The sequence below is a fragment of the Rhipicephalus sanguineus genome, chromosome 1, assembly GCF_013339695.2.
Source record: "Rhipicephalus sanguineus isolate Rsan-2018 chromosome 1, BIME_Rsan_1.4, whole genome shotgun sequence".
In the NCBI taxonomy this organism is placed as follows: domain Eukaryota; kingdom Metazoa; phylum Arthropoda; class Arachnida; order Ixodida; family Ixodidae; genus Rhipicephalus; species Rhipicephalus sanguineus.
Window position 1 is genome coordinate 68,143,017 of NC_051176.1, and position 17,301 is coordinate 68,160,317.

Below are 17,301 nucleotides of genomic sequence, written 5' to 3' on the forward strand. Positions count from 1 at the left end.
TACTTACTTAGTGATGTTGCACCTCAGATATGCATGATATTTACTTTTTGATCGACAACGTTCACAAGTATGAACAGCCGTACCAGTTCAAGACGGCTGGCCCTTGGGCAAGTGGTTCAACTTTGGCCGAGTGGCTGAATCGAGGGACGTGCCGACAAACAGAAAGACAGACAGACAGAAAGACACACCAAAATTTCTGCGTTTAAGTTCCCCAAGAAAGACTATCGTCTTTAATATCCTAGTGCGTTGCACTTTCGTATTACCACCATTTTGCGTTTAACAAGCACCCGGAATCAGCGGCACGTGCACCTTGTACACTTTGTGCCACACTTCGTCACCTCCGTCCAAGTTACTGACAAAGGCTTTTGAAGAAGGACCGGAAAGCTGAAAGGCCAAACCGCCGTTTATTTTTTCCTTTCAGGGCCATCACGACGGGTCATCACACGTTGCTCATGCAGTATCCCAGGACGTTGCATGTTCCCGGTCTCCCACTGTTCTGCGGAGGAACGAAACACATCAGCGTTACGTGCGTATTTGTACGGTTTCGACCAAGGCATAGTTAGGATCGCTGGACAAAGTTGCGACAAAATTGTACACATCATTTACACCACAAAAGGCTCCTCATAAGACCCATCATAATGATATTATTCTACACAAGAACTCATAAAGCGCACTCATGAGTGCATTCTACCATAACACCATTTTTACAAGTTAGTTAATCATCGCTTACTTAATAAAGGAGATAGACGACATTACTATGTCACGTTATCGTTCTACAAGGATGCGAAACTTCACTGCCTGCACGCACAATATTTCCCGTTACCTCGACTACCCTCCGCAAGTGACATTCCTGGTTTTTCTAGGGGTGCACCTTACGGGAGACTTAGAGATGCAGTATAAAGAAGGTCATGGTCTGACATCGCGGAGCTTCTGCCCACCCTTTTAAGGCTGAGCGGGCAGCCGCGGTTCTAAGCCGTTTACTCCTTCGGTATGGTGTTGTAGAGACGTTCACCGCGCATTGGAAAGGTGGCTGGACGGGCTTGATCAACATGCAACCTCGTTTTCTTTCCCCAACCTGTGGTTTCCTTCTTCCTTGGGCACTAAACACCGTATATTCGAACAGCTGAGATCGTGAATAACAAGAGCTGAAACGTCTTTTTCTTAGTCTTTTGTGGTCGGTGACCTGTGTTATTGCTGCCCACAGGAACATTACCCTCACATTTCGAGCACAATAACCTGCGCAGAAAGACCATGCATTGCCTCCTCCTTCCCTAGACGCCCACCACGCGTCGGCCTGAAAGACATATCTGTTCAAATAAATAATCCATTTTTAGGACGGTTCTATTATTTATGCTCAGACATTCAGTTATCCTAAATGTCCCCAAGCTCATTTCAATTGTCACACGTTTTCTGTGTAGCGGCTTACAGCAAAAGTGCCATAGCAATGGGGCTGCGTCAAAATGTAAACGGAATAGAGGCAGCCAAATTGGTTGTTTCTCTCACTAGGTGTACGCGAAGCACGCTCATAGGTTAAGTTGACATGACTCATTTTGATTAGGGCTGTGCGTATATTTGAAACTTCCAATATTCGATCGAAATACTTCGCTATCCTATTCGATTCGCAGGGCACTTTTACTATTCGAAATATTCGAACATCCCAAAATTTAATAACAAGTATTCAAATCAGCACAAAGAGTTGTATACCTCCGCTAAATTTCGCAAAATTTGATGCACAAACAGAAAAATTAGTTTGAATTGCCGTAATCCTCCTCGCTCCTCTCCCCCCAAAGCGGTATTGAAAATGTTCGGCCAGTATTCAAGTTCAGTGGCCCGACCATGGCATTGTGTATTAGGCCGAGCCCGCTGTTGCATTAGAGTGCTGAAATTACACTGAAGATAACCGCCCAGATAAGTGGAGCACCATTGCAAAATTAAAAGGGTCATGAAGCACCCCTTGGGCTTGTTGAAAAAACAGAACCTGCGGAAAGCTGACACGGCTATGAAGTGCTCTGCAAAATATTACAGTCGTGCGCGCCGCGTAAAGGCCACAAGCGGAGCGCGAAGTTGCCGTTTCCTCAGGCGCCCTCTTATCAAACAGAGGCTAGTTCTCACTCTCGTCGGTGGGCGGGGCGTCTGCACGTTGACGTCGCGGAGACATAGCATGCTTATTGGCCGATAGCCGGATCAGATGCGCTTCTTTCCACGGGGTGCCGCCACTTGCCCGCGCCGCACTCCTCAGTCTGCTAACTTTACACGGTAGCCGCACTCGCGCATGCGAATCACAGCGGGAGGGCGATCGCGTTTCATGACGCGCGCTGACGTAACTTCTTATTCCGTGCCATCCCTCCCTGTCTAGCTTCCAGTGCGCTCGTCGGCACGAGAAAAGAGAGAAAGCGCTGAGAGCGTGCGCCAAACCCCCGTAACTCCGCTGATTCTTGACGGATTCGAGAAATTTTTGCGGCAATCGATTCGGGAGGCAGTAAACTCCGATACAAAAGGTCATTAGATCATTACTTGGAAAAGTGGTTCATGACCCCTTTAAGAAGAAATGCTTAAAAGTAAGGAAATGCAGCATTATTTGTGGTCACCCTAAGATGAAGCACCCGCAATGAACATCGTGCCGATCAGCTGTCACTGCTTCTCCAAATTTAGAATGCAAGCTTAGACGATTAAACTATGATGAAAAGATTAACGCATCAGCACCAGTGTGTCTAGTGAACGGCTCTTTTTGCTGTATGGAGGCATGGTGACATGCACAACGGTGTCGCTAGTTCCAGGGCATACCAAGCAGCTACCCATCCTTCATGACAACATTAAATAACTGTATATGTGGTTTTATCAAGCAGTAATTGTGTACAATGCATAAATTGCCTATATATTATTTGCTGTACAACACAGTTACTTTCCATGTCTGGTTGATGAAAACAAATTTTGTGCTAAAGTCAGAAGTTGCGCTACTTGTATTCACATATAGTCGAAAAATATTCTATTCCATTCGCACTTCATTTTCATTATTCCTATTCGCTTCCAATTTAAAAAATTGATATTCGCACACCCCTAATTTTGATTCAAATAGATCTAGCAAATGGCTGATTTTTATTACAGGTTTATTACTTTAGTAAACGTTTTAGTCAAGGATTGACCAATATTATTAGAAATAATTTTTTTTAATATGAAAGACACGTAGATGTTCTTCACGCCTCCTCAATTTTAGCCAAGTTTTTGCTTATGAATTTCGCTCATTTGGAAAAAAATCTGCTCATTTGTACTTTATATGTGATCAATTACAAGTGCTATTTTTTTCTGCCTGCTTAGTCTCTGAGTGCCCCATTACTTTATAAGGAAAAATTAAGAGCAAAGAAGAAAGCTCACTCACACACAATCGCGAGCTACGTATTACCTTCGTGCAGGCGGTTCCTGGTGGTCGGCAGTACCGATACGGTGTCTGACGGTTCTTCACATAGCACAGGAACTGGCACTCGTCGTAACCCTGCAAAAAAAAAAAAGATATATCAGGGCATCCATGTGTCCCATTCACATGCTGCGCCGTCTAGCATGTTGGTTTGGTTTCTTTCAATGCTACCAAATGGCGCTGTCCTCCACGCATGATCTCTACGAAACATTTTGAACACGGCTCGCGCTTCTGACCAAAACCTAGCAACCCGGCAAACAGCGGCGAGGAAACTCCACTGCTTTATTATTTTTTTTTTTCGTGCGCAGTTGCGTTTACGGCAACGCGGACGTTCTCCGCGCATCGCGTTTTTCGCGAGCGAAAAACGCGACATGCGGTGCCGGCTTTACACTATCTACAACGGCATGCCAAACGCTTTCATACTTTACAACCCGTAAGTAAAGTCCGAAATCAACCAGTCGAGCGCAGCGCGCTCGAGAAATTCATTTCAATCGTACTTCAACGCATAACCTGTGCAGAAGGTCTCGTACTTTATTGTACATGCTGGACACAAAATTTGAAAGCGCTAGTACCAGAGGTGCTGCTCATCTTTCTCTATAGGTAAGCTTATTCCCCAGGTGGAGCTGGCCGGTCATGTTCAGCAAAACACGAAATAATGGTCAAATGTTTCCCGCCCTGATAATCTGTAATATGTAATGGGAAGTCAAACAGGAATGTTGTCCGCGTGCTTAGTGATCTAGAAGCTTTGCTTTCTTTGAAGTTCCTCCTTTATGAAAACTAAATAAAAATTACCAAATTGTTGCTTCGCACCTTTCTGGTCGATTGTTTCTTTACATCCATTTAAGTATACTGCCACGCGCGCTTCTTTTTGTTATTTTTATGTAACCAGTCCGTTGCACACGTAGCCGCTGCATTGCGCAAGCCGCGCCCTAATGTCTGGGAACCTGCCAGATTATTTTAGAATTTCCTTATAGGCTTGAGCGCGAAAACATGAACAGTTGAGATTACTCCGTAACTAACTCGGTCACCAGCGATAAGGCTCGAATGTTCGATGCCGCATGTATAAATGCCGACGCGTCTTGCTGCAGATCTGTGGTGCGATCTTGTACGCGTTCCAAAATAAACACGGAGGCGTGGCATGACAACCAGCCGCACGTGACCGCACGCGATTGGTCAATGCAGAGCCGTGACGTCTGTCGCGGTTCAAATGGGCCATTCGCGTGCGGCATGTGCGGTCACGTGCGGCTGGATGTAATGCCACGCCTCCGTGGTTATTTTGTAACGCGTACAAGATCGCACCGCAGATTATCGACGGCCGACGCTCTGTTTGCCGCTATCAGTGTACAGCTGGCCTTTCTTGCAGTTCGACTTTCCGTTTTCCGGCCACAAGTTCAGCCAAATAAAGAGTTACGTATTTCCGAGCTCCGCTGGAGTCTTCTTCACCCCACCCTCAAGACCACGTGACAATATATAAAGAAAGAGTTTAACTTCATATATCGCAATGTATGCCATGACAGCTGAAGCGAAAAATTTTGAATGTACCTTATATATACGTGGTCTGCGTTTAAAAACAGCGGTTTCTCAGTTAGCAATTTCCTTGGGATTTGTTTTATTGACGCTACCAGTTCCACATTAATCCCATTTTCTCTATTACTCGCCGCTCACAGTTTTACATGACGGCGCAAAATTACAGTGTAAGAAGCTCTTAGAAAGACAGCGCAAGGTCAACAATCATGAATCGCTTTCTCAGATTTTATATCATCTTATACGTACGGAATTGAAGCCATTTCTGTTTTTTTCTTGCCTTAAAACAGATCGACAGAATTCAGCGGACATTGTTATACCAACCAGATTGAGAAGTGGTCGCGTGTTCGTTAATATTTGATCTATCACCATATATATATATATATATATATATATATATATATATCGGGATTTTTATGCATGCTGTAGAAAACCTGGAGAACAGTTCCTGAACCCGGTTTTGTTAAGGTGCGCTATTTCACTAACTTACTGAAGCCTGCGATGCCTGATTCGGGTGCACGCTTTTGCAGAGGTCAGACTCCGTCACTGAAGGCTGCCGGCGGCATTCACTGCGAATGCAAACCTGCGAGGAAATATAGTCAATAGTGTCTTAATTTTAGAAAAGAAGTAAGGTCAACCTGAACAACTCGCTTCTTACTTGCTAATTCACCGGAAAGGAAAGGAAAAAACTTGATAGATAGGGACAGACAAGAAACTCAAAGAGCTAAAGGTATTCAAGTAAATACAAGTAAATACAAACCGTGCACATGTGCGATAACTCTGATGTAGGCTAATAGTAGAGCAGACAACATTGTCTCCATTACATGTACAGCTGTTGTAGCCAGAGGCGCGTCCAAAATGACATGTATATCTTCTCTAAGGCGCTAATCAATTCCGTTAGCGCCTTCCTAATGTGAAAGTAACATTGAGCTTTCATATATGATCAAGTTACTTTAGGAGAACTGGAGACAGAGATGCTCCTTACGTGCAGTATTTGTTTCTAGGACGCTTGGTATTCGAGGGAGGTAGAGTTTTAATGTAACAAGGATGCGAATCCGTACAGACATTTCACGGACTCGTTGTCGTTTGTGTAACAAAGCAACACAATTCAATTGTCAACCATTTTTTTTCGCTAACCAACACACGCCCCATGCTTGGGGTCCGCGCTAGCGAACTCCTGTCCACACTCAATGCAGTCTAGCATTAATGAGCAGGTGCGCAGGTTGTTGTCGGCTGGCTACCCCTGTGCATGGATTTTGTCGAGTTACTCAGGACCTTTTTCAAAAAACCAAATCAGCTATGTTTGGAAATGTGAGCATCTCAGAAAAGAACACTGCCAAGCCTGTTGTGGTACCGTATGTACGTACACAAGGTGACGTGCCATGTGAAGATGGTGAACAGTCACGGAGTGCCAGTAGTGTTCTCCGCTCTGAAGAGGCCAGCCCAATTGTGCTCACATGTTTCGCGTGATGGGAATAAAACTGGTTGCCAGAAAAAACACGGTAGACAGTTAGTCAACTGGTCTACTGGGGTTATCTATGAGATCCCGCTGACCTGCGGCAAGGCATATATAGGCCAGACAGGTCATTGTATTAATGACCGAGCTGGCGAGCATTCACGGGGTGTTAAGAGTGCGTTACAAATTGGGCTAAGCATTGCTCAAGTTTCAGGGCCTGTGAGTCGAAACTGAACGAGATAAACATTTTGGCAGGGGTAGGGATAGGATGGCGCGAGAACTGTTAGGAGCATATCATATCAGGAATACCGGAGATATGAGTGATATTGATCCGTCTGTGAGCCTTTGGAGGGCAGAGATAGTATCTTCAACGTTTTTTTTTTCCGTAGTGATTTCCTGTTGGGCGACCATGCGTTGGACTTACGGCGCTTGTTTGTTTTCTCTGTATATATTTGCTGGCGAGGCCTCAAATAAAGTAAGATGAAAGTTAGCGCTCATTCTGTGTCTCTAGTTCATGTGAATGTCTGGTTTTGCGCTCTAATGTTGCCGAAAGCTATTTACCACATGACCGAATTTTAAGTTTTGTTAGAGTACACTCATTGCCTGTTCGCCTGAACACGGACTCTTTCCAGACCGTCCAGCGGAGATTACACGAACTGCCGGTTATGTATACTATAGCCAGTGGTGTACCAACTCGTTCGCGAGTGGGGGGGGGGGTGGGGGGCTGGCGTCGCTCACTCTGTCCGCCGCGCGGTCTTATAATATATATATATATCTAATATATATATATATATATATATATATATTATATATATATTATATATATATATATTATATATATATATATATATATATATATATATGATTTGAGTGATTTTTTTTATTAATATAGCTGATTAGCGGACTTGCTTTTCAACACTGTTTGTTTTAAATCAAGGAAGAATCTGCACAAACAGATTGTGCAGGCTGGGCCGCCCTATACCGCGACAACACAGCAGTGTTTAATACCATTTTGGAATATTACCGTGAAGTTTAAAAAATACACTCAAATTTAACCTGATCATCTGAGCATTGCATCAGCAAACTTCCCAGTCTTAGTTTGGTGTTGTAGATACGATGAGTATGAGGAACATGATATGACTCTAGTACCTTAAATTCTCACTTATTAAACAAAACATGTGGCTGACAGAGCAAGGTACTTCGCAGAAGTCTTCAGGATGAGCCGAGTGCCGATTTCTTTACTGTTAGAGCCCTCTAATATAAAGTCTTTCTTATGTAGAAGACCAAGTTCAGTCTAATTATACTTAAGGAAGCCACATTGAGCTGGTTGTGTATTGTTGTAAGATTTTAAATGATTACGAATTTATATACTAGGTGTCGTTCCTTGTCCTCCTACTTTTCCCAGCTTGGGTGGGGGATGGACGGAAAAGCGGTGAAGTGGCCCTTTACTCCTCCCCTCCGGTTCCTCCAAGTAAATAGCCTGCGCAAATTGTGTAAGCTCAAACTTTCTTTGAAAAAATGTGGGTGACTATAACGTTAAACTACCCCGCATTGTTTCCTTCCGTATAGATCGTTAGCTGTTAATGATTGGTCAAAATTTTCTGGCTCATGCTCACAGCACCTGCTCGTAAAACGACGCAACAAATGATGCGTAAGTGATCCACCGTACAATTACCACTTACGCATGACTGCGTAAAAAATAGTAATAATGAACTATTTTCAATATGGCGTATTTTTTATGAATGCTTCTTCGCTATTCGTCACAAATTTTCAATGTGCCATAAAATCGCCTCCTTCTTACGCGATGTCAGAAGCCTGCGAAAACTCGTGGCGTTAAAATGAAGTATACACAATAAGCTGCACATTGCTGTGTTGAACAATAACTCGTTTTTTTTTTCGGAATAGCCTGACAGTGTGGCTTCCTGAACTTAATTTAAAGGGGCCATGACACCCAATTTTCGATCATAATCTGCGTTATATGGATTAATGCTTGTGCATTCCAAATAAGCTGGTGAAATTTTAGCACATTTCGTCGAGCACTTAAGTTATTATCGAATATTTTTATAAACACGCGAGTGGCCCGATGGTCAGGCAACACTGGTGCACTCGCGAGCCGTGGCGTATAACAAGCACCTAGCTGTGCAAGCGTCTGCATTGCGGCGAACGATATTGTTCCCTGGTCAGCAGCACGTGATATCGAGATATTTTAGCTTTCTTCAGCTTGGCACTGAAATTGAACGATTTGCAGCGGCTGAAACTTTGGTAAAAGACGACGGCTCCGTTCCCGGCTGGACATGACCTCACACGCGCCATGGCAAAATGGCGGTCCCCGGCGGTGGGCGGGGTTTACAGCCGGTGACCTCTAGGGCTTGTTTTGCAATGAAATATTCTTTTACGGAAGGCAGCGAGCGATGGAAAGGAAAATGATAGGTGTAACCTTAAGAGACAGGAAGGGAGCAGAGTGGGTCAGGGAACAAACGGGGTTAAGGATATCATAGTTGAAATCAAGAAGAAGAAATGGATATGGGCCAAGCACGTAGCACGTCGGCAGGATAACCGGTGGTCGTTAAGGGTAACTGACTGGATTCCAGGAGATGGCAAACGCGTGAGGGGGAGACAGAAAATTAGGTGGGTAGATGAGATTAAGAAGTTTGTGGGTATAACGTGGCAGCAGAAAGCACAGGACCGGGTTGATTGGCGGAATATGGGAGAGGCCTTTGTCCTGCAGTGGGCGTAGACAGGCTGATGATGATGATGATGATGATTTTACGGCCCACTTTTGAAACCTGTATACGCATAATAGACCCTCTGCTTCTAGTTTTTGCTGTAAACCACAAATCTTTGCGAGACCGTGTCATGACCTCTTTAAGAAGGCTGACCGCCAATCCCACTGTCACCGGCTGCTTATAGCAGCGGGTGAGATGGATTCATGTGTGTATAATAGATACTTTTAGTTGTAGTATAACCATGTTGAGCTCTTTTTGCGCCTGTACACGTCTCTCAACTAATCGTTGCCAACAGAGAGGTAGAGAGAGAAATAAACATCGTTAGGAGCAGACAGAATCCTTTGCAGGCGGGCAGCCTTCTTAGTCCATAAAACCGTGGACGCTGATCATCTCCCTGGTGAGGTAGATCAAGTAACGGGGCAAACTTGAAAGCTGGGCTTCTGAATGTGCTCGAGTCCACTGCCTTGTTACAAGCCACCGCGATCGCTGCAGGCTACCATATGATAAGCCAAGTGAAGCAGGCTAATCGGAGACTAAAGCGGGAATCTATTTTAGCTGTCCTGGCTAGGCACAACTAAAATACTGGACACTTTCGCACACTCATCAACTCACAGCAGCTTGGATATGGAGCAGTGGCAATGCTATTGTTTTCAAAGGAAGAAACTAAATTTCCTGAAAAAGGAGATTTTTATCGGGCTATAAAACGTTTACTGGTTCCCGCCCATATTTTGGTCACTGATTACATATATTTCAGGCCAGGCAGGGCAAAATAATATCATGACAGATTGCTGTAATGTTATAGAGCCCCTGCTGAGCGACAGCCTCCTCTGGAATGCTCGAGCGCAAGGCGTGCAAGCATGGAATAGGCAGCCTGCACCAGAGGTAGCCTGCAGTGCGTGGTCATGACACATGGAGGACAGTCGTCACGGCAGGATCGTAGGACAAATTTTGTTACATAATTACGTTACTGCTGCGTTCAAGTAAAGTTTGCCTGACTTGTTTCCCGGTCTGCAGCCGACAATAACCACTGTCGAAAGTGGGGGGCTCCGCCCCCCTAACATTTCTCAGTGGGGGGGGGGGGGATAGCGCCCCCCTTGCACCCCCCCCGGTCGATACGCCTATGACTATAGCATATGTATTCGCGTTTCACACCTTTTCCTTCTTTTTTTCAAGCGCGCTACGGGCTGGAGGGAGGGGGGGGCACCTGTAGCGGCGCGACAATTGCTTTCAGCCGGCCTCGGCAAAAGAAGACGAGTGCCACGCAGCTTGTGGCACGAGACAGACTGAACGCACTGCAGTTTGGGCCGAGCTGGACGCCGCAGCCACTCAACTTCAGCATTTCGTCTTGCTCTAGTCTCAATAAAGTGCGACCACGGCATGGCCACGTAGGCTGCCTGCCGGCAAGTTCCTCGCTACAGGCAACTATCGGCCATTGAGCAATATTTAAGTCTATACCAGTGATTGTTGTCCCTTGCGTCATCCATTAATACTACCTGCGGGGAAAAAATTCTATTTTGACATTAAAGCCTGATGGTTCGGCGAGAGTGCTTCTCTCAGCAAGAAACACCTACTTCAATATCAAGAAAACCTTTCGAAGGTTTCCCGTTACACGTATCTAATGCTGAAATCTCTAATTATTTTGATCACGACAGACAAGTGTAGACATTGTGACTCTAGAGCCACCTTAGAGCACATACTATGGGGATGTCCAGATATAATAAACAATAGCTGTGATGCAGCCCTAAACAGCGACAGCCTCCGCGCGCGCTGGGAGTCTGCGTTGCTCAGCTCGGACCTGGAGCAACAACTCTGGACCGTCCAGCGAGCCGAGGAAGCCGCCAAGGGCCAGCAACCCTTGGCCGAAGCCTAGGCGGGATCCAGGCCCATCCCACCAATTCGCAGGGCAATCAATAAAGTTAATTGATCTGATCTGAACGCCATGAGGTTTCAAGGTCACGCACGTAGTCCTGCAGGTACAAGTACTTGCAAGTACCCGACATGCAAGTACCCGCAAATATCGATCTCGCAAAAATACAGGAATTACATCCATATATATTATATGTTTCTCATGTAAACTCCATAAAGAATTTACCGTATTTTCGATGCTAATTTTGGTGCGGAAGTTTCCTTCACGATATTTCAAGGAAGGCGGCTTCACGAGAATACGTTTTTTTTTATTTTAATTTTATGTCTGCGCGGTTTGTAGTTGAAAGTGCGGATTATTGACGGGGCAGGTGATACTTGATAAAATAGCGTGCCGACGTAGCGCCTCAACGTCTTCATACGCAGCTGTGTCTACTCGTCGGGCGGATTCTAGCCCGCCTTGGCCCTAATGTCGGCCTTGCTCTTCAATCGTACTAAGCGTCCTTTTGGGATGCTCCACGCAGAGGCGACGTCAGACTTCCTTTAAGGCTAAAGCCTTTGATGTCTCATACTCGCGTCCGTCCGTCCGTGCCCTGGAATGGTGCCAGCTGTGGCCTTTTTCCCTCACACTCTCTCAGCAATCACGTGATGGCACAGCGGCGCGCGCGGCAAAGCTCCGTCGTCAGACGTCTCGTTGCAGCAATCGAGTTAGTCGGATGGCTCCCAAGCGGCCCGGTGATGATTCCACGGCAAGCGGTTCGGAGAAGCGCCCCAAGAATGTGGATTCCCCCGATACCATGGCATAGTCAGTCCAATGGCCACAGGCTTTCGCCTAACGCACTTTGGCATTTACAAAGTGTCCAATTTTTTTCCCACGTTCGACTGTGTTGATTATCGCCAGCTTTGCGGAGAACAGTAGGTTTATTCTTCTGTTTCGCCGAAGAAGCGCGAAAAGCGAGTGACGCTTTTCGCGCTTCTTCGCGAAAAGTGACACCGAAGTCACACCGTTCGCTTTCCCTAATTCGTACGGGAAAGTTCACTTCCGTGAGGAAAAGCCAATTTGGGGCGTTTCGCGCTACCGGATGTCCGATGCATGAAGGGTTCTGGCTATTTTTGTTCGGTGTAGCCGTACATTTTCCTATGCACTGACGTTAGAGAATTGTTGTGTTCGAAGTTAGTTTAATATAAAGGGTAATTCGATTTATCCGGCTTCGATATAGTCAAGTTTGACTGTAATTGAAATAAAATCGCGTCATTTTCTTTAAACTCGTTATGCGTTGAGCAGAAAAACTGCCACAGTTATAGCTTCCACTAGTTCTAAATACTGAGGTGATGGCTCACAGAGTGCGTGCGTTGATGTACTGCCGCTTTATGTCATCGCGTGGAGCAACTGTTTTCGCAATGTCCGGAACTTGACTCACTTAGGAGCTGTTCACATGCGACCAGTAGCGAACACTCGACGCGAAAGGTAGGACATCAAAAAAGGCTGGCTGATCCTTCCGTCATAGCACTTGGTACAACACGAATGCGAAACGTGTCTTCACAGAAGTGGCTGATTGTTTATCTTACATTGATATGTGAGTGCACGCACACTGAGGACTAGCGTTTCGCAGCTATAGTACCGTTTAACGTGGATGCACCTACGTGGACTCCTGGTGGTGCATTTCCATCCCGACGTCTAACGTCCGTGATCATGATTAAAGTTTTGTGGCATTTGAAGTAGTTAGCACAGCATATGCTGAATTTCGCGCAGAGATGGCATCAACAAGCACATAATAAACACTGGTGCTCGGTACGAGTTCATTCAAAGTGTCATCGTTTGAGGAGAGAAAAGGCAAGGTGTACGCTCCCCAGTAATAGGGTAACCTATGCCTCTGCTCATGCATACACTACCACACAGCACTTCAGCAACGCGAGAGGCAGAGTTCGTAGCCTGAGCCGTGAACGCGCCAAGGTGTTCCACTTCCCGCTGGCGTGTCTCTAGCTGAAAAAATATGTTCGTGGCTAGAGCGTGAACGCATGAACGCATTCCTCTTCCGCCTGGCATCTCCCTCGCGGAGAAGGTGCGAGAGATATAAGGCGTGTCTGTAAAAACTCATGAATGTGTGTCGGTAGCGCAGCGGGTAGAGCGCCCGGCACCTATTGCCGTGGACCGAGAGGTCGTGGTTTCAACTCCCAGGTCATCTGTGTCAACCAAACTTCTTCTAGTGTTTCTTCGTCATCTGTTCGCGTGCATTTCACCGCTGTCATTCCCATGACGGAAATGACGTCAGTGAAGCCTTGGTGTGCCCCGGCATAAAACACTTTTGTGTTAAAAAATCTTACTTCCACGCACCAAAAAATTTTAATTCAGGGATTTTACGTGCCGAAATTAAGATGTTATTACTAGGCACATCACAGTGAAGGACTGCACAGTAATTTTGACCCGCTGGTGCTCATTAAAGTGCGCCTAAATTTTACTACACTAGTTCGCATTTCCCTGACATGGAACGAAAACGCCGCGAACACTGATTCCAGCCGCAACGGCGACGATCGAAATATTTACCTCTCATTATGTAGTGCAATGCTACACCTACGAAGATATCTGCAGCGGGTTGTCATCTACCTAATGGATTTGTCCTCTTGCCCTTTGTTATCACGTCAGAGATGCACGTGCGATTCTATCCGCCTACGGGCCCCAGCAGACACTGCATTCGTAGCCACGTCTCGTCGGTTAGCGGTTGCGACGCAGTCTGTAGCTTCTGTTACCAAGCCAAACCTTTGCAGGAGATTTTCATGACGAGTAAACAAGTAGGGAAAGATCATGCCAACGGGAGGTGAGTGGTGCTGGCAGCGCAGATTCGGCCTTTTCGTACAATCATTGTCCCAACATTATTTCGTCTACAGCACTCTGACATGAAATCATGCCACAGTATCTGCTTTGCAAGGCGCTTCACAACTTCTCGCGTAAACACAGATTTCCAACGAGACCCGGTAAGGGGCTGTTGGCTGTAATTTTTACCCTAACAATTAATTAACGCAAGAAGCTAAAGTCAGATGATTTCACTAGCTTTATATACATTTATCGCTTAGGCTGTGACCGCGCAGCGTTCATCTGTATAAAGAATAATATATTTTTCTGTGTTTTCAGTGTTGCGCCAAGGGTGATCGTGATTACGTTGTCTTAGATGTGCAACGTTATATACATTTGAGACGTGGTTCGTGATACAGCGTGTCCACCATGCTTTTTTCTCTCCCTCTAGTTTACCACATAACCGTGATCTGCAGGGTGAACTCACCTTCTCTACGCCGCACGAGAGGCCGTCTGTGATGTTCACGTGGTAGGCATTCCCATACGCCGGGGTACACAGCACGCTGCAGCTGTTCTCCACCTGAAGTGGCGCGGAGGAAACGCGCGTTAAGGAATGCCCCACAAGGTCGTGGAAGTGCAAGCATATAAGCACAATGCGTATATTACGTGTTGGCGCTCCTGTCTTTTCCAAGTGTTACGTTGCAGTAAGCAATGGAGATATTCTCAAATTCAAACAAACGTCTCCCTCTCATCTTTTGAAAGTAACCACTATTGGTTCATGCCGCGCCAATTCAGCAACAGCCTCAGCTGCAAATGTAGCTGGTCTCCTTGCGTCTTCAGTTGACAGCCTGAATTTTGCTTCTATCACGGCTACTACAATGCCGTTTTTTTTTATTATTATTATATGGTATCTAGAACATTCCTGGAACGACCGTGTGCAGCTCGTAACTTATACAAGGGTGATTTTTTATGCGGCCGAGTGACGGTTTTTTTTTTCCCCGACTCCTAATGACTTCATCGCGGATAAGCGCCGCTAGCCGCGATCTTTGCTTAAGCACGTGACCATATTTGAGCACAGAAGACCACGTTCACCCATTACGTTGACGTTGTCTGTACACGACTGAGCAAGACGATAGTTTGCACTCCCTGCAAATGCGGTCTATTTTTAAGCCAGAGCAATTTATCCTTATGCTAAGCCGTATATTTTTGCCGATGAAGCTCTTGCGTTCACAACTCTTTAGTCCATGCGCTTAGAGCTCGATATTCCTTAGAGAATTAATAGCTTTGATTTTTTAAACTTATGTTAGACTCTACAACACCGCATAAACACACGTCTTTCCTATCTTTATCGCGAGAAAAGAAAAGTAACTTTGACATTGTAGCGGCCATATAACAAAGTACTGGACACAGATATCCTGATGATTTTCGGAACTCTGCCAAGTGACTTTCGCGTATAAACGGATAGTATGCTCCGCAAGTATGAAGTTTCGGAAACACTTATCAGATGCCTTAATCACGTGCGTACTGCAGTTCGTAGTCTGAAAGTTGTAGCGCTCAATGGCCAGACCTAGCGGCCCTGGTGCCCTTAAGCATCATGCATAATCATCAATTTGATATGTCGGACCTGGCGCCAGTGACCTTATGCTTACGCCATGAACACAACGCGAAAATTTCTATAAGAGAGTGGCAACATAGCTAAGGGGAACTCGGTGTATAAGAAAAAAAAAAACTAGAAATAGAATAGAAAACAAAAGTGCTCTGCGCGTTACTTGTGGCTCTGCCAGCATGTTAATTTAAAAAAGGAGAGAGCCAGGATACTATAACATTATGACGCATCTACTACCTGAATTCCGACATCCAATGCAGTTTCTATAAACAAGCGTTACTGCTGTCTTATATTAGTTCCAACCACGATGCTTGACCAATATTAAAATTTTATATGCTGGAGCTTTTCTAAGGCTCACTAGTGTTTTTATTCCTCGGGCTTAGAAGCCGGCCACCAGGGGTCATGAACCTCTTTGCCAAATAGTCATCGAATGACCTCAGTCTCGGAGTTCATTGCCTCACGGATCGATTGCCGCAAAAATTTCTCTAGTCCGTCAAGAACGAACGGAGGAAAAGTACGAACACACTGACGGCGCGGCGCTTTCCCGCGTGCCGCTCACCGATCGCTCCCTGGGCTATTTTTGCCGCTGGCGTCGGCTGCCGCGCAAGCAAACCACCAATAAGAGCCTGTTTTTAAGTGCCGAGCACTTTAGGGGCTCGGCTTGTCGTCCATCCAACATCTGATGTGGCGTGATCACGCTCACAGTAGAGTGCTCAATACAGGTCATAACAAGGCTAGCAATGCTCAAAGCAGGGTTAAAATGAACGAACGAGGTCTAAAATAATATAATGAACAGGAATAGCCAAGAAGTAATGGCATTAATTAACTTATGGTGAATTCCACTGGCGGATTCGGAGTGGCCGGAGTGGAGTGCGCCGGAGCACGCCACTCCGGCGGAGTAGCGCAATCCACTCCGGCGGGAATCTACCAATGGAACACAGGCGCTCTCGCTGGAGCAAATGGCAGGGGGCGCTAGCGCACATCCGCTTCCGGAAGCACCCAGCATTCCTCGCGTATAAGCGCCGTTTTCGATTCTCAACCTGTTCGGTTTGAACTCGCGCGTCAGCTGTACTTGGAAGTTTGGTTCTAAATATTTGCCTCCTGTGCTCAGATGGAAGTGATAGCGGGTGTAAGCGTCCTCCTCTCATCGATCACGAACCCGGCATGTGCCAACACGGCAGGTGAGTGGATTTGGTCACTGTAAAAAAAAAAAAAAACTTTCTCGCATGTGTCCTGCTCTGTGCGTGCTCACGCAGTATTCCGCATTGCATGGTGCCGCCGTGTGTGAAGTTCATGGAACAGTAGCATGGATGCATATTGTCCTAATTTGAAGTCTCTTTTACGTCGTTTGTTGATTAACCGCTAGCAACATAACTGAGCCCCATAATCTAAGCTTGATTTTCCTTCCTGATATGTTTACTCCATAATTCAATGGTAACATTATTTTTACCGAAGCTGATTTGTTCTTTTGTGATTTGCAAGTGCCTGCAAAAAACAAAACGAGCCATTTACCCCCGTATGCAGAAACGCTGCATGACTTGAACTTGAGTTGCCACTGCCTCAAAGCGCGCGTTTGAAACGCGTTTGTGCTGCCTTGGCACTGCCTAAAGGCAGCGCGTTCGAAACTCGTTGAAGGCGGTGGCATGTCAAGTTCAAGTGAAGGAGCGTTTCTGAATACGGGGGTAATGATTATTCATGAGTCAGTTACTTCGTTTGATATCCCAGTGAAAAATACACATAGTTCGTTAAAAAAGATGCTGCATTATTTGTCTTTCACGTTCGTTGAAATAAACACAGGTGCGGTTTTACGGGTTACTAATGAACTGTTTAATTATTAGCAGTAAAAATAAGATGGGTCTAACCGCACGTGCTGCGCAGTCTCCTTATATCCGCTTTTCTCTCTTTATACCTGCTTTATAATCC

The 17,301-nt window shown here is 45.7% G+C and overlaps 1 protein-coding gene across 1 annotated transcript in view; it reads right to left on the bottom strand.

Moving 5' to 3' along the window:
• Positions 1-426: 426 nt before the first annotated feature.
• The window catches only part of LOC119392754 (uncharacterized), a 49,179-nt gene continuing 32,304 nt past the window's right edge, over positions 427-17,301 (bottom strand). Inside the window, exons 3-6 of the mRNA XM_037659714.2 lie at positions 14,260-14,352; positions 5,427-5,519; positions 3,401-3,490; positions 427-496 (exon numbers count right to left, since the gene is read on the bottom strand). Of these exons, the coding sequence (XP_037515642.1) occupies positions 440-496; positions 3,401-3,490; positions 5,427-5,519; positions 14,260-14,352 (333 nt within the window). The 3' untranslated portion in view covers positions 427-439. The remainder of the gene's footprint in view (positions 497-3,400; positions 3,491-5,426; positions 5,520-14,259; positions 14,353-17,301) is intronic.